Below are 18302 nucleotides of genomic sequence, written 5' to 3' on the forward strand. Positions count from 1 at the left end.
GCGTGCCTTCAGTTGGATAGCAGTTTGAGAGTCCATTTCACAGTGGCCACCTCTTAGTTCATCTGTTGGAGGGCCCTCTGTTCTGTCTCTTGTTATTTTGGTTTGGTAACAAAGGGTTTGTGAGCAAGCAGTAGGCTAGGTGGCTCACAACCTTCTACACCTTCCTCCTCCCTGTACTGTGTTCTGCAGTTCACTACTTCATATCCCAGCATGACTTGTTTGGCATTCTTTCTTATGCTCTGTTCTATGGGCCTTTGAAGCCCTTGTTATTCTTAGGTTTCTTTTTTTCTCTGGGGTCTGCTCTTCATGTGCTTCTTTTTACAAGGGACCTTTTATAGTTGATCAGTTGTGATCTATACCTATTGGGGTTTGGGTTCTGTAGCCCTGCTGTCACGCCTGTCCTTGGTTCGCTGCTGCTGTGTGTCCCAGGCCTGAGGGCACTTGCAGAGCTGATTGTGGCTTTCTGGTAGTGGCGCCTTCCTAGTTGTGGAGTCAATCTCTGATACTTTGGGGTCCCTGTCTTGTTTTTGCTGTTGTCTTGACTCTGCGCAATGGCTTGTACCCATGCACTCAGTTTTACTGCTTCCTACTTTTTGTTCTGGAGTGGTTCCTTGAAGAGGTTGCCCATTTATGGGGACTCTTGTCTACTTTGTGGTGGGTGGTCACTATTTCCAACCTGAAATGGTCTCACTGAGCCCTTTGGGAGCTCATGAGTTTGGTATCTTTCTTTGGGTCTGGAGTTGCATTGGATGATGCGGTCCTTATAGCCCGCACAGCGGTTGCTTTACAGCGGCTTTTGGACGCGTTTGGGGCTTTTATGCAATCGCTGGATCTAGTGGTGAATAATAGCAAGTCCCATATCCTGTCTATTGGTGGCAAAACAAGAAAACCCCATCTCTTTTTTTGTAATGGTCAAGAGGTGACCTCGGTCTCCTCTTTTACCTATTTAGGGGTAGTCTTTGATGAGAAGTTTTCCTGGATCCCGCAGCAGAAAATTAAAAAGAATTCTATTACACGTTCTGCTTTAGGACTAATGGGGTTTGCTAAACGCTTGGGGGCAAGACCAATTAAGAGCATATTGAAAATATATAGCGCTAAGTGTGTCGCGATTGCGACCTATGGCTCCTCTATATGGGCCTTCAAGGAACAACCAGGCATCCAAATAGCCGAAAATAAATTTTTACGCAGTCTTTTATCAGTACCACAATCGACGACAGTCTTTTCCATACACCAGGAACTTGGGCTTGGTTACATCTCAGACACCTTGAGCCTAGCTCCGTTGCTCTGCTGGCTCAAAGTATGGTTAAACCCCGAACTGACTTTGAACCATAAAATCCTAAGCGACTGTGCACGGTTGGACTATTCCAACAAAATCAAGTGGCTGACTTATGTTAAAAGTGGGCTAACTAAATTGGGGCTGCCTGAGTTATTTGAATCCCCTGAAAAGATACGGAAGGAGGATGTTTTATGGGTAAAAAATAACTTTATGAAGCTGTTGTCTGCAGAACGGGAGGATTTAGAGCTGCAGAAACCTCTTGTAAGGGCTCATTTCTCAACAAAAACAAACATTCGTATTGAACCCTATTTGACATTGGTTAATATCCCACACCATCGTTGGCTTTTAACTAGGGTCCCATTTAACTTAGTCCCATTTTTACTAGGTGATTTTCAGGAGTGGTGTAATCCAGAGTCTTCAACCCCCTGTAAGTGTGACAATTTTTCTACCCAGAATACCCTTCATTTTATGATGTTTTGCCCCTTTTATTCCATTATGCGGAATAAGTACCTAATTCCAATTCTGAAAGGGAAGGGTTTTATGCAGGTTAGACCAGCATTTCTTTACCTGCAGTTATTAAGTACACCATGGGATATCTTCAACATTGCCAGTTTTTTGGTCGCAGCCACGCGTTCCAAAAAGGTGAGAAACAGACTCCCGATTTCTGCCGGTCTAGACTCTTAAATGTAAACATAGCACTTAGCACTTTTTTGGCTGTACTTTTGCTTGAAGTGTTACCTTTAGCATATCCTATGATTGTATTGACTGATATGTTTGCACTTTATTCCGTATGCGTCTCTTGCACTATGCATTAAGCACTTTATGTATCATGTGATGGGCAAAGTGTATACCTGTTTTTAGAACTTATTTGTACTTCGTACTTTTTATATATGCCCAGAAACGTACTGTTTTTATTTTTGAAATCCTGTTTTAACTTATCTAGTAATTCACCTTGAGTTGGTAGATGATACCCTGTGTCTTTAATTTGTAATTGTAATATATGACTGATCGAATTGTTCACTTTTATGACATTAATTTGTCGAAATAAAGTATTTGACTTGACTTGGGTCTGGAGTGCAGGGTCAAGGCCTACTGTTGGATACATAGACATTCTTTATGCAACTCGTTCATCTGCGTTGGTTCTGGTTATGTGGTGCAGACTACTTTGCGTAGTCAGCTTCTAAAAGTGTCTGCTTTTGTGACTTCTGCTTTTATTGGGGGTTGGCATGATGGCTATGCAGATTGCTGATCGCTTCTGGCATAACAGGTCCTTCCTGATCATGCACAGGCTGCTTGCCCTTCTGTCCTTGCAGGGGTCAGAATCGGTAGGCCATTGAATTGATCAGGGGCCTCTCCCTCCCCACTTTTATTAATTGAATGTGCAGGCTAGCCTTGTCTGGTAGGGTGCCTAGTTATATGTTGGCAGCTGGTTGGTTTGCTTGTTCTTATTCCTTCTAAGTCTGTTTTCCATTATTTACTCTGTGTCCCTTACCCGCTTCTCTGCAGTTCGTCCCCTTGGTCCCTTGCCATGTTCTTGTGTCCCCACACAATTTAAGTTGGCAAGCCTCTTGGCCTGTTGTGTCTCAATGCTCAGCTTTAAGTTGACATGTCCGATTAGTGTGGAGAGCTCATCAGCTCAGGTTTTGGGGCTACACTGTAGTTCTGGCCCTCTTTTGACTTCTGTGAGTAGGAGGGTTTTGTCTTTCTCTGTCCTGCATGGGTTATTGGGGGTGACCCAGCCTCATGCTGCCCAGTTGCATCTCCTGTGGGGTGGGGTCTACTACCAGGGTTCTTCTATACTACTATGGCTGCAACAGTTGGCTAGGCTTCATTGAATTGAGATTGGCTTATTGTCTTCTTATCTGTTTGAGCCTGTAGTTTCTTGCTGCTTCTCTGTCCATTAGTCGATCCATTTCATTACTGTCTTTTCTGTGCCTTTAGCAGCCTGTTGCAACTGCCTCCAGTTCCTTGACTAATGCTGTGCACAGGTTGGTGGCTGAAAACTGGTTCACTTGTTTTGACTTGCCGTTTGCTGGATATTTTATCTGTAATGGTCCTGTGTCATCTTCTTTTAACAAAGGACTGTTACTTTGCTCTTTTGTGCACTTGGTGATGGATGGGAGTCTGGCCCCATGGGTGTCCTTCCCTCGTTGTTGATGGGTCTCTGTACCAAGATAGTTGCCCTTAAGTGGATTATGTTGGAGACCATGGGTGCATAGTGGGAGCCTTTGAAGGTGGCTACATCCTTATAGAGTAAGGAAATTGACAAGGAGAACAGGGAGGGAATGCCCCTAATGCTTACCAGTAATCTTCATTGCTCCAACCCTTCTCTGTACTGTCTTTCAAGATGTCTGTTTCAAAATGCCTGGTTCGATCCACTCAGTTAACTTTTACCTTTGTGTTAAGTGGTTTCATATTGAACAGGATGTGTAGTTTTTAAAAATGATTTCTTAAAAGATGCTAAGGGGAGAGCACTTATTTTTCTGGAATAGCACAATTGATGCATATCTTGGGAGTGAGGCTTGCTCACATAGAGTAAGGACAGTGATGTGGAAGATTTGGATTCATGAAAATGACTAGGTTACAATCTGTCCATTCTTAGGGAAAAGGATGGAGAGTTCTGAAAATGAGAGGTGAATTATAGGTCTCAATCTGAGCTAATCATGTAAATTAGTCTATGTAGACATATAAAATGTGCCAAGAATAGATGATCTAAGTCAGAAGTCTTGGTTACTTCATGCAGGGCATTAAGTGTGGCATCTTACTATACACATTCACTGCTACTGAGATGTAACTAAATGCTTGGTCCTTAGAAAGTTCTACCATGAAAACAAGCAATATAGTGTGCCAAGAATAAGGCGGCATTGGAAGGGTTGTAGTAATCCTATCGTACCCGTTTTAGATGTTTTAGTTTTAGAGATGGCATACATATAAATGTAGGTGATCACATCTAGGACCATGCCGCCACCAAACGGCTAGTTGCAATCTTTTGTGTGTATTGGGTTATGCTAGTTTGTGTACTAGAGTGCTAGTCATGTCTTCCAAAAGCAAAAAGTCTTGACTGGAGATTGTGGCTCTATATTGCAATTCTTTTGGTGGACAGAAGAGCATATTCCAAAACATGGCACCTTCAGTTGCTCTCTTGTTCAGAAAATTCATCCCTGCAAATCTTTTTGCACATTGTCGATGTTATCTGAGTATACTTTAGAGAGCATATCTCCTGGCAGAGTAAAATACTTAGAGTACTGGTTCGCGATCCATGACCTGATATTCAAGTTCTAGGTGGTGGAACAATGGTTGGCCCTACTATTTATTGTCTCATGTTGATATCTAAAAAGAAAATCATTGTTGGAAAAGAACAAAAACACTAGATTATGAATTAGATACATACATAATACAAGCTTAGTTTAGGCACTGGAGATGTTGATGGTCAGTAATGGCAGGGTGGCACACACATGCCAAATGATGTCTGCAAGTGGAAGCATGTGCACTCCACCAAAGAAGTACAAGAGACACATTCCTCCGGCTTTCTATTCAAATGATCTTTTATTAGTAAAGCACTACCAACTTTACCCATGTTGTACATGTCTTTCAAAATTAAAAGAATAAAAAGGAAAATAATAAATCCTTGAAGTACTGATAAGTCACAGGGGTACTACATAGCCCAAGTGGTGGTTTTCTTTTCATCTTCTGGCTGCACATGTACAAGACTTAGCATGGAGTTCCAACTAGATATTACAGATGGTGTTCTTAACGGTCCAATAATTCAGAAATAAAGGCTAACCAACAGTTGTTGTGAACCATTCATTATTATATTCACCACCCTGTAATTCATGTTCTTTGAGGTGGGCTCTCAATAGTAGAGATTGTCCATATTTTGGAGGGAATAACGAATAAGGATTACTTATGTATAACTCCGCGCTACAGTATAAGGCCTAGGATTGGCATGTCTGCAGTTTATAAGGATACAGTAAAATACATAAGTTGTCTCTCATGTGACAAGAGAACAATGTATGAAAAAGAGAAACTTGGATGAAATGAAATAAAAATGATGAAATTGGATCATTGTTTGGCATTATAATTATGCTCAAAGCAATGCGATTCTACAGTGTCAGACACACTTTGTGTTGTGGATAGTAATATGAATTGTGCTACTTTGTTGAATAGAGCCTTCCATAAGTCATAATGTTATCTTGTGTTGTAGGAATAATCCCACCCCATCGTGAATCTCATGCTGTGGTGATGATGCATCGAAAGGAGCAATACCAGGATATACACCATGCCCTTCAAGTGATGCGTTTTATTCAGGATTCCACCCCGAAGGTTGAGGTTTACCTCCGCATGCATCATCTCGAGTCCGGCAGGCTCTCTCGTACTCTGACATATCCACTGGTGAGTAGAATGTCTTTGTGGGATGGACCGAAATCAAAGCACATGCTAACCCTGAGAGAGAACATTGGTGGAACATATATGCAGTTATTCAAAATGTCTGTAGGCTTTCACGTTGCGTTCTGCTATATAACACTTGAAAAACATATCCTTCGCCAATAATCAATAAAATGCATTTGCAAAGTGCTGCTGTTGTGCATTGTTCAGTCACAGAAATCTCTGGAGGAGTCTGAAATGGGGGATAGTCTTTCCAGACATAAGGCAGTATCACTAGCCCTGGCTCATTAGGCCTTGCCTCTCGTAGCATGATGGTGGCAGTAGTGACTTGATGACATAATCATGTCACAGTACGCTGGGCTAATACACCAGAGGAAATTAGTGATGCTGAGTAGTCGCACACTGGTTTTTGAGAGTCACGAAATAGATGAATTGATGGAAAGCAGACGTCGTCCCCACAGAGTTGTTGAATGAGCAAATTGTCACTAAACCCATAAGTTGATTAACTTGATAAAGTTACACAACCTAGAAGTTTTCCACAGGACCCTATTTTATTAAATAGGTGTGAAATTTATATTTGAGGTACATTCTTTTAATTTTTCAAATTACTGCACACCTAATTTTTCTTCTGCAGTGCTGTAACCAAGTCAGTCAGATATGAGGTTGCTCGGGTCTTCACTGACCCTGCTCCTATTTATCTCATTCATAAGCAAGGCTAATATATAAATGATTTTGTCCCAACCCAGTCGGCCTGCTACAAGTAATTTTGACGAGTGACTGACTGTTCCGAATACTAAATATCTTTTAGTCACTGGTCTGACAAGGTGACTGAATCAGAACCAGAAATACCAGCCTTTCAGAAACAAAGGTGTCCTTAAGTAAACATTACCCAGCCCACCTGAATTTCTCTGGTGACCTTGGCATGTGACTGATTTTTTCCTTTAATCTGACAGCCTTACAGGAATAACGCTGACATTTGATTTGCTCTGCTCCAACTCAACCGGCCTTTTGAAAAAGCACTCCAGCTTATCCTAATTCACCACATTATAAAAGTTGGGCTATGATTGTGGAAAGGTACCAGATTTTGAAACGATAGCAGGTGTTAGTTAATCAACCACTCATGGTTAGTACAGTGTTTTTTCAATTACATTTTTTAAATAAAACACTGCACGCTGCTACAAAGTCCCTTTAATCACAAGTAGAGAGCAATAGAGTTGTAAAAAAGTGACAGACATAAGGGTTTACAAAGAGTTGGATGGGTCCTTGCCCTGTTTAAGCCAACTTGGTGTGTGTCTTTAGGAATGAGTGTGTATTGAAGCCTCTTCTGTGCGTTCCTTTTAATATATCAGTGACCATTCATAATCTAGCAGCATGATGGAAGGACAAGAGGTTAGGAAGTCATGGGACAATGCGACTACTCAAAGTAAAAATTCAGTTAAGTTTTCTAAACCTAAGTGGAGCAGAGGAAGCACCGCTTTCATCCTCTTCTAAATTTGAGTTGGTGTTCTTCAAGTCAAGGAAAGAAGTCCAGAGCATCAAACCTTGTACATAAAGTAACGTTACACCAGTACACCAAACCTTTTTTACTGACTGGTTAGAAGTCCAGTAGGTTATGGGATGTTAACCTTAAATACCTGGTTGGCATTCAGAGTTTGAGATTTCTGGATCAATATCAGACACCTTGTGCACTTTGCTTGGATCTTGGTGAAAAACTTGGAAAATGATAATAGTAAGAAGTATAAATCAGTACATTCAAATGCCTCCTAAAATATATTTTCCTGCATGTTTTGTGCTGGTTTGCTTCCCCATCTACCTCTTGTTGCATTCCCATTATGTTTCTTACAAAATGAGAAGACACTCCTCCCCCCAACCCTCTCCCCTTTACTCACTTATTCCTCCAAGTGTCTGTTCTTCTTCATACCAGGGTATCTTTGTGGTAAAATTAGAATTCTATTTTGTGTTTTCACTTCTCGCATTACCTGCTTTATACGTTTCTCACTTACTTTTCTCCTATATCATATTTATTAAAATTTGTCACTGTTCATTCAAGATTTAAAGTTAATTCCTTTGACTCACTGTCTTGAACTGAGCTCTTTTTCACCACAGGCCAATGCAGATTATTTAAAAGTGGTGTGATGTCTTATTATGGTAGCACAAAATGAGCCAGGGGCATGATCCTGGTCTTTCTAGATCTTAACCGGATCATTTTGTCTGCCGCCCTGTTGTGAAGTAGTTGTTTTAATTCAGCCTTCAGTAAATATGGCAAGCACTGTGTGATTTTGCTGGAGAGTTTCCAGGGAGAGATAACTGATTGCACGTCTATTGTATGCATGTGAAAAACAGTGGTACGGTTACTATAAAAAAACAATGCTATTTCGCCCCTTGAAGAACGTATCCTGATCATTAGACACCTCAATCCCACCAGCTATCGCCGGTACTTTTAACCAATGAACATTCTCAAAGGCAGTGTTCATCTTTTTGCTTCAGCATGGTGTAATGTGATCCTTGGATCACTCTGCCAGGGAGTTTTCAGTTATATGTTGAAATGTGGTAACATCAATCTCATTCTGAAGAAATCTAACATTTACCCTGGTTTTTTTCCGAATTATAGATCTGTGCCTAACCTAGCTTGGCAAAACTATCAAGACAGGTGTCTAACTACCACCTGGCTTACATTCAAAGTAAGCATTTCCTTATAAATCATCATTTTGGCTTCGGATGTGGCTGTAGCATCGAGATGGAAACTAAATATCTTGGGGGATGTTCAATGGATATTGGAAGCATGTAACTCTTGCCTTCCCGTGCTACCCAGTCTCATGGGGGCTTGACAAAGTTAAACATGTTCGACTAATCTGTATCTTGGCACATTGCATATGTTTTTGTGGTTCTGCCCTGAGCTCGTTCTCCTCTTTTCTAAGCAGCTGTTCTGAATTGGCAAAGTTTGAATGCCATTCTTCAGCCTCTTCTTTGATGACTTGTGGCGTATATCAGGGTTCCATCTTAGCACTCACACTATTCCATCTGCATCTCAAGCCACTGAGTTACCTTTGTGCGCATCCAAGAGTCTCCTAAGTGAAGGTTGTATGTGGATGACAACCAACTGTATTTAAACCCCTACTCCCTGAGCAAAACCCTCACTTTACTCACTGTTGTTTCCAAAGTCTAATTTGGATGGCAAATAACTTTCTGAAACTTGATCCTAAGATTTTTTTTAACGAATTTCTTTTCTTTCCCCCTAACATTGAGAACAAGTTCAATCTGATCTCTTTATTAAATTGAAAGTTGTAGGTTTTACTCCTTTAATTTCATCCACATTGAAATCCTTGTGGATCACTCTTGATCCTCCTCTTTCAGTTTTAATTATCCTAAATAGAATTCCCAAAGGTCCCGTTTTCCTCATCCAAGCCCTCCAAAAAATAAATGTAGTAAGTGTCGGCCACTTATCTAAGAATTGCTGCCTGTGCATCAGTTATTTCACACTTGGACATCAGTAACATAATTTTACTGGAGTGCTACAGTATTTGCTTAACCCTTTCAATGCCTTTTCTATATTCCACAGCTGGTTGTTTTTACTCAGTTAGAAAGTTTGTTCATATTAATCCTATCCTTTCCAATTTGACCTTGCAGCAGATTAAGGCAAGAGTAAAATTGACACTGTAAAGTTTAACATACAAAGCCCTGCACCAGAGCAAGACACCCCAACTAAACATCTCAGATGGACAAATATAACTTATAAGTAAGCACACACTAGTCCTTGAAGTACCTTGATCCATAGTAGCCCAATTTGCACCTGTGGATCTAATGCCCAAATCTTTTCTGATGTAATTCTGATGACATTGAAAACATCCCCTGCCTAGGCTTTCTCTCACATAGATATGTGCTTTCTTTATCTTGCTTCTCCTTTCTCACATGTCCAAATGTATTGTTACTGCTGAATTTGTTGTTAAAATGTAGAGTGTCCTTAAATCATAAATGCTTACATTTTGTGCACTCTTCATTGGCAGTGGTGTGTTTCAGTCAGATTGACCCTTGATTAATCTGTGGTACCCCTGAGCAGTGTCTTTGTATTATCACTGTTGAGCAACAGCCTGCCCCTCTGCATCCAGGCTTTGCTATTTCTGACACAGTTTATCTTTTACATGTTGATTTATATGATGTGTGATATACATACATAAAGTTACTGATTTTCTGTGATATCAGTCAGTGGATTATGTGGATTTTACAGAGGCTCAGCAAGAGTTCAGGACTCTGCAGACACAATGAACCCAATTTCCCCTTCATATATCACACTGATTGCAATAGAAATAAATTAGACCATGACAGCGGTATTAAATGCAACAGAGGTGTGTTCAGTAATACAGAATATATTCTTGTCCTATCGCATAAGCCGTTCATGTGTTGAAAAGTGCAATGTCTGTTCCCTTGGCTGTGTGAAATTTGGTTTAAAAATCACTTATCAGTTTACTGTTCTCCTGGTATTCAGATAGTCGGCTGCAGGTTTTCTTGCTGATATAAAAGAGGCTATAATTGGACAGGTTGACCGGGCTGCTTTCATGATCTAACAAGAGGAGTCTTATTATATCTGAATTAGATTGTGTGTGAGTTTTGAGAAGTTGGCAAGTGCTGATATATCACTCTTTAGAATCTTTGCATTGCCGGTGTGTAGAGTAGGGCCAGTTTGTCTGAATGGGCTAAGGTAATTGTGAAGTCCTGAGGTTGTTCCGAGATAAACTGAAGCTGCAGTGCCTGTTGCTTTGACTCAGTAGCGAGGGTGCCAAGTGGTGAATTGGTTGATGATGAGCTGTTTGCACTGACTGACGTGATTTTATTTAGAGCGTACAAGATAAAGGGCCTGATTTAGATCTCGGCGGATGGGTTACTCCATCGCAACGGTGATGGATATTCCAGCAGTCGAAATATAAATCCCATTATATCCTATGAGATTTATGTTTCGAAAGACGGAATATCCATCACCGTTGTGCTGGAGTAACACGTCTGCCAAGATCTAAATCAGGCCCAAAGTTGGTACAGTGCTTGTTTAAGTTCATGTAGATACATTAATATTCTGTGATTAAATACATCAAAACTGCATCACATATCGGTTCTTTTTCGCTATGTTCCATGTTGTTTTGTAGCCTGAAGTGAGATGCTGGCAGATTGTCCAGTCGGGTGGTGACTGGGATCTACTGCAGATTGTTTCAGGGCTGAGTCTTTTTGCCTCACTAGGTAACAAGTAACTCATCCAGTGTTCTTGTAGTTGTGTCAATGTCTTTTAGGTGCTTGCATATGTGGCTAAGTGTTCTGAGATTGACTTTACGTTTATTACTTTTCTCACACATATTTGTCATAAATAGAATACAACGGTGACCAATACACCAACCTACATTATCACATTTGTTGCCAGAAAAATAATACCACACGGGTAGGTCCACCTAAGTCACAGCATCAGGGAAATCTTGAACTGCAGCAATATCTAACGTGCAATGTAACAGTTCGTTTTTTTTGTAAAGTACACTCTGTGGTTTAGCAAGGATGTCCCGCACCATGATGCCTACAAGAAAAACTGACCCTCGTCCCATTGTTGTGTAGGAAATGACACTATAAGTATAATAGGTCCCTTACACGACTTGGCCCGGGTAAGCTGCGCTAATGACAGCTACAACACTGAGTAAACTTGACACCTTTGCAGTTCTACCTTTCTTTTATCTAATGACATGTGAACATATATGTGTGGTACCACTTATACTTGTATTTAGAATGTTGTCACATTGCTTGCTGACATGTCAAATTCCTATGATTCTGTAATTATTTTTGTGCAAATGTGAAGATGCTTCTTTATTCCTCCTAACAGAAAAAATACAAATGGCAATAATTATCAAAACGTAAGTTCACTTGAGGACCTTCATTATCTGTCCCAAAGCTCATGGCGGAAAGCAGCGCGCTATTTAATGTAGCTTTTATGAATAGTTTTTCAGACTGCTAAAATGTGTTGATGAACTGAGTTGATGTTTCAGGATCCAAAAGATGAGCAATATCTGGACATCGCCAAGTCTATGGAGGAGATGGTGGATGATGATGTGGACTGCTATTGGCTTGTCCGAAGTTTTGTAAACCTACTAAACACAAAGTATAAAGATTCACTGCCACAGCTGGTGAGCACTTTTGGTCATTTATTGTGTTGGAATAAATTATTCAGACATTGTCTGATGCTGTGTATTTTGCTGACTGTAAATTACTGCTGAAATAAAACTTTGTCTGTAGCCTGTATGTCAGATTTAGACTATAAAGGGTCCTCATGTTGTCAATGGTGGGACTGGCTATGGGTGTTTTCACCTTATGTAGAAATTGCTATAGCCTTAGTCTTGTGAATATTCCATTCACAATGCTCAACCCATCTAATTCCAGGACCTCACTTTAGTTGAGGTTCTGCCAGTCAAATGTTTATTCAGTAACTGAAGGGAGCGAGGCTTGCTGAAGTTACAGAGGCCGGAAGGGTGGTTGTGTATTAGAGGACTTAACATGTGGCTTAGACTAACTACTAGTATATTTTTAGAACAGTTTCTGGTACCGTTCGGTAATCTGTGGTTTTCACACTGATGGTGTAGGACAGAAGTCATTATGCAGAGAAAGTAGTGTAATAGTTCTAAACCATGGATACCAGAGAATTACTGTGATGCCATGGAGCTTTCATTTCCGTTACATCACAAGTGCTAATGTAGTAAAATTCCTCTGATTCCATATTCAGGTTATGTTTTTTTTTTACACTGACATAGGTAGTTCTTTTATCTTTTGGTATTTTGTCTTGGTGTGTATGTTTTGAGGCTCTGATAAAATGCCTGAATTTAACAACTGTACATGTGTTTGCACTGTGTAATTGAACCCTTCTATGGCCTGTGAATGATATTTAAGGATTAGTATCCTATCTATTTCTCCTGGTCAACCTTAGAGTTTGTTGACAGGTCCTTTAGTGATCACACCGAAATGGGTCAGAGATCATTTTTGAAGACATCAGGATGATGATTATGGGGTTGGTGCTAAAATGGCAAAAATACCACAAATTAGGCCTGTTAGTGGATAAAGTGTAGTAATCAACATCAGCTTCCCAGATCGGTGTAAAAAAAAGTCTGTGCTCACGCCAACTGTAGCCATAAACGTTTTATTAACAACAGAAGAAACTATCTGTGAATTAGAGAATTTGTAGACATTGGGGTCCCCCAGCAACTGAAATATAGTGTGAGCCTCTAAGCAAAGGCAAGAAACAAATATATAGAACATTACAAACCAACATGTCAATGGTATTCACATAATTTTGTGATACAAAGAGAGAACACAGATGCCGCAGACTGAAACCATGAGACGACCTTCAGTTGTAACATGAATGTAAACGTTCTTCCGCTGAGCAAGCTAATCAACACTTTCTCATCTTGAGAGTCAACTTGTGGAAGAGAGGCTCTAAGTGACAAACACTGGCATTTCCTTTAAGCACAGTTAGCATGAGCGACATAAATATGGTTACAGCAGTTAGTTACCCTAAGGCAGGTGTTTATATTGACATCTTGCTACTAATGAAGCAGTTCTGAAGCCTCCATCTTTGGAGACTGTCTGTGGTCAGGAAATAATAAAAACACTAGTGGGTGATTCCGTGGATTTGAGCTTCTCCGTAGGGTCTGTGTAAAGTTGATAAGACTCCAACTCTTTGAAGCACTTTTCAGACTAGATATGTTTCTTGCTCAGTCCCTCCTGAGACTTTTTGTTGCTATGATATACATGAATTTTTAGGTCCCTGGTCTGCTACATCCTATGATAGAAGTGGTTTTATTCCACCTTTTCTTGAAAGGTCTGACACTCTGGTATCCAGGAAGGTATTTCAAGCCAAAGCCAAATCTTCTTGTACTCATTAAGGTTCACCAAGGCTAGTTGCTGTGGCTGAAGTATTGTTTTTTCTGAAAAGCTGCTTGACACGCACCTTAAGAAAATGAAAGGGAAGTGCAGCAAACAGTTCAGGAAGATACATTGTTATTGAGCCCACATCTCGCTGTACTGAATTGGATCAACAAGAAGAGATTTCTTGGAGGAATTAACAATCAAACAAAGTCACACTCCACTGTCTTCACAACCAAATACTTCTCACTATCCTTAACAGGACCCAAGAGGCAAATATACAAACTCTGATTTGATAAAACATATGGTAAAACCAATTCTACAATAGTAAAAATCCTCTTAATCCAAATATTTAATAAAAATACATTTCACACATATTATTAAAATCTTATATCAAGAGAGACATCACAAACAAGACATACATATTTGTCATACAAATGCTAGTTAATTTGAAGGAATCAACTGTTTGAAATATCTGAAAATTCTTTTTTGTAAAACATTTTGTCGTTCCTCAAATTTAACCACAACAGGGGGGCGTTGACACGTTTTGGTGGATTAACAGTGAAGAACCACCTTCTTCAGGACAACAACAATTTTTATCTCTCTAGTTAGGTGTGTAGTATTCACCTGGGTAAGGAACAAATCGTATATCACAAAATCATATTATTATTATTATTATTATTATTATTATTTTTTTTAAAGGAATATTTTGTCCCATAGATGTATCATAGAAGTAAGCAAAAATAATCAATACATATTTTTCATAGAGGTCTTTTGCTCGGTTAATCATGAAAATAGTTTTTTTTATTATTAACGCATCAAAAAAGACCTATAATGTGTTTATTTATAACCTGAAAATCTTTTCTTCATAGAACGTTTGTAAATCAGATTTAAAATTGTCCAAAGAGCCTAAAGTAAAGACTGAGATCCAGACATTCACTCACTTCCAACCATACTTTCACATTCACATCTCAAATGGAAATGAAAAATTCAAAAATTGGTACACTCACCAGTTTTTTGTTATTGTTGTTTGAGTGAGGTACACTATTAATCATAAAACAGCCAGGTCATTGTGAACATGAAACTAGGGGTAAAGGAATGGATAAGTATTACTCTCTAGTTAACATTACTCTTCCAGATATTGTAAGCTGTTTCAAACGGAACTAAAATAGAGGAAGCATACCTCTTTTGTGTTTTATTTTGGTGCTCACATGGGAACTTGAGGCCTAACCTTCTGATTCCAGCAAGGATCATACGTTATTATAACGGGGATATTTCATAAATACACCGTCCTACTATGCTATGAATTGAAAAATCAAATGTAAGAAATCACAGGAGAGGGAATCACGATAGAGAAGGCCTAAACGTAATCCTTAAAAGGCAATCAACCCCACCGCTAAGGATTATTTCCGGTAGGTATACCAATATGATAGCTGAGACGCATTAAACATATCCTGGAAAAAAAGAGTACATTTATATCAACCTGGTTTTATAAGGTTCCTTAAACTACACCGCAATGTTCCAAGCTATCCTAAACCACATACTTAAAATTCAAAGGTCTGATCCCGGAATGTAATGTTGGGGACTGACCAGCCCTCCAAATGTTACCGGATGTTAATCACCACACAAATTTCATTTTCCTCATTTGTGGTGTTTCTGAAAGTCAAATAAATTAAATTGGTCAAAATGTCATAAAGTGCATTCAGCTAAATAGACAAACAGCGTATGTATGCTGTTGTCTAAAGTTTGAGGGATCATATCGTAAAGAACCCCAAATATGCATGACTAAACAAAAGGAAGATGTAAATACATCCGACTATGACTCCAATCATAAAATAACTTCTTTATATTCAGAAAAAACCCACAAATGAATCTGTGCTCTCATCGCCGGTTCTAAATGCAAGATTTTTTCTGTCTGAATTGCCAGACATCATAAAGTTATCCCACAATTCTCTACTTCATAAGAGGGCCACAAAGTATTGATGTCCCCCAAAGGTGTGCTATTATCACACCCTCATAATACCTCATAAGTCTCTAAAAGTGACCTCTATGAGGACTCTACATTGCTATAGTCCTCCCTGGGTATCTTTATATTAATTCATCCTCGTATATTACATTAAAGGCCCCTGTTATATAGGCCAACATCAAAGTAAAAAAACGAATTACTGTTGCAAAACGTTCATATTTTACCAACTCCTTTAAGGAGATGGTAACCCATTTGCAAATGGGAAGGGGTCTCCAAAGGACCTCTTCCCCTTTGAGAACGAAGCCCATTCCCCTTTGAGAATGGGAAACAATTTTTTTTAAGAGCAGGCAGGAGTTCCAAAGACCACTGCCTACTCTTAAAAAAATGAAACTACAAAGTTTAATTTTTTCTATTGAAATGCATCCGGTTTTGCTTTAAGGAAAACGGGATGCATTTAAAAATTAAACAAAAGATTATTTGATTTATACGCAATCACAGACATGGTGGTCTGCTGACTTCAGCAGGCCATCATCCCTGTGATGGCTGCAATTTCTAATGTGTCGCAAATTGCGATCTACCTCACTAATATGCATGAGGTAGGTCTATTTGCGACCCACTAGGAATTGCTAAAGAAACTCAAAAGAGCTTCATACATTAGGAATACTGATTTCCTAGTTGTGATTCGGAGAGAATCGCAATTCGGAAATCGGCATTCCTAATGTTAGTACATCTGACCCTTAGTTCCTCTTTAGGGAACATGTCTGCCAAAATGCGATAGCTGCCCTTTCTCAATTGGCAAAACTCTTTATCTCCCATAGCTAGCCGTAAAAGACGGGTTGGAATATATCCAGATGTATGGCGAGGGAAACGATGTTACTCAATGTCTCCAGGCAACTTTATCCCAAATGTTTAAGGTCGTTGCTGTTCGTGTGCTCAGGTACACATTTGCAGTTCTCTTTTCCCTCAACAATCATTCTGTGTCCTACATGGATCAATCAATAATCGTTGTGCCTGTTGACACCCAAGGGATATCAACCTCTGGTTTATAAAATTGCATTATCAAATGGAATTGGGAGGCTTCTCAATAGTTTTTAAAGTCGGGAAGTGCCGTTCCCAGTCTGTTGTAATAACCTCAGCGCAAATACTGGGCTTTTAGCAGCCCATAGAAATTTGGTGAGTTATGTATCAATGGGGTAACCCGGTAGACCACTGGACTCGGGTATAGATAGGTACACAAAAAGATAGTCACAGTGGAAACAGATTTAAAGGAGTAAAAGAGCATACATTTGTTAGTGATTCGAACAAACTTAACGACACCACCAATTTCCTGCATGTATGACCATCATTTAATTGATTATCCAAAATTTCAGTCAAAAGGAAGATCAGCAATTTAAATCAAGGCCAAAAACATCACAAAGTCAACAAATTTAAATACATGTAGGTGTAAGGTACGTGATAAGTGCAAGATTTTGGGATTGGTGCAGGACGTTGTGAGGGAGGGAGGTTGCGAAAAAATAGGAACATCCACAATTTGTTGAAGAGCCTAACCTGCCAATTGAATGGCCACAAGACTTAAATCAGACAACACAAAATAAGACAGCAGTTGTACATTCACTGACAATCTCCTGTGTTGATTGAAGACGGAAGTAAGTCGACGTTTCGACCCCTGTTAGAACCAGCAAATTGGTTTGCTTGGAGTTGGGGTCTTCATCAGGACCAAGGGAATGGGCTTACACCTAGGGGCAAGGGTCAAAGATGTAAAAAAGTAAGGTGTGTCTGTCATAACCATTATAATTAAGAAAGAAAAAATGATAAAAATTACCAGCATCAGCAGCATGCATCAAGCTGGAAAATTGGGGAGGGGCCAATCAGTGCTCCTGGGAAAAAAGGAAAAGAGACGAGGAATACCACTGAAACCATACTTAAAATCACAATGAGTGTCTATAAAACCTGAGTGACAAAAATACTCACCCAAGGTGTAGTATTCCACCACTCGATGAGTGAGTCAAGGAACGGCTGAATAAATCAGCATCAACAAGGATCCGTTAATGTCCAAAGCTGAAAAAAGGGGGGGTGAGGAAAGGAGAGTTATTCTCCAACACTCGAATCATTAATTTGTGAACGCAGCGCATATGGGGTTGATTGAACCATTAATTATATTACGCGGGAAAAAAAAAGGGGGATATGTGAACCTATCACTCGAATCAGAAAATCATTAGGGAAATGTCCGAGATCGCAGCGCATAACTAGCTCGTCATTGGTCATTAACAAAGCATGCGGGAGATTGTAGACGAAACCTGGGAAATTAATCTCCACACAGGGTGTAACAACCCTCAATAATGCGATAACGGAGAAAAGCAGAATGCAACATACCTCGAGGGCCGCGTCGAGCGTTCTGACAGCTAACCCTGGGCTAGGTCACATGACCATTAAAATACAGAACAGACGCGCGCACAACCGGAATAGTTTGAGTAAGACTTTGGCCGCCTTCCAGCCACCGCCCTCCCCTCAGGTGTGTCAGCCCTTCTGGCCAGCTTTTTTCTTTCTAAACTCCCAAACTGTGGAAGGGGTGTGGCGCGCGCTGCTGAGATCACAAGACCCCATAATAGTGACATAGCCAGGAGCAGGGGCCCGCGCGCCCTTGTCACGGGAGTCAAGAATGGCTCGTGGCCTTGCAGTTTTTCTGCGTATTAGCATTAGTTAATTGCCTATGCATGCTGCTTTTGGAGAACAAGAAAAGTGAATAAACAGATTTTCAACGCAGATAAGCAGGGAAGGCGCATCGCTGTCTTC

The 18302-nt window shown here is 40.0% G+C and overlaps 1 protein-coding gene across 1 annotated transcript in view; it reads left to right on the top strand.

The window, feature by feature from the left end:
• Nucleotides 1–18302, top strand: part of TBC1D7 (TBC1 domain family member 7) — a 130816-nt gene that overhangs the window by 42061 nt on the left and 70453 nt on the right. Inside the window, exons 4-5 of the mRNA XM_085606073.1 lie at nucleotides 5481–5668; nucleotides 11677–11814. Of these exons, the coding sequence (XP_085462199.1) occupies nucleotides 5481–5668; nucleotides 11677–11814 (326 nt within the window). The remainder of the gene's footprint in view (nucleotides 1–5480; nucleotides 5669–11676; nucleotides 11815–18302) is intronic.

Source organism: Triturus cristatus, chromosome 5_1 (genome assembly GCF_964204655.1).
Source record: "Triturus cristatus chromosome 5_1, aTriCri1.1, whole genome shotgun sequence".
In the NCBI taxonomy this organism is placed as follows: Eukaryota; Metazoa; Chordata; class Amphibia; order Caudata; family Salamandridae; genus Triturus; species Triturus cristatus.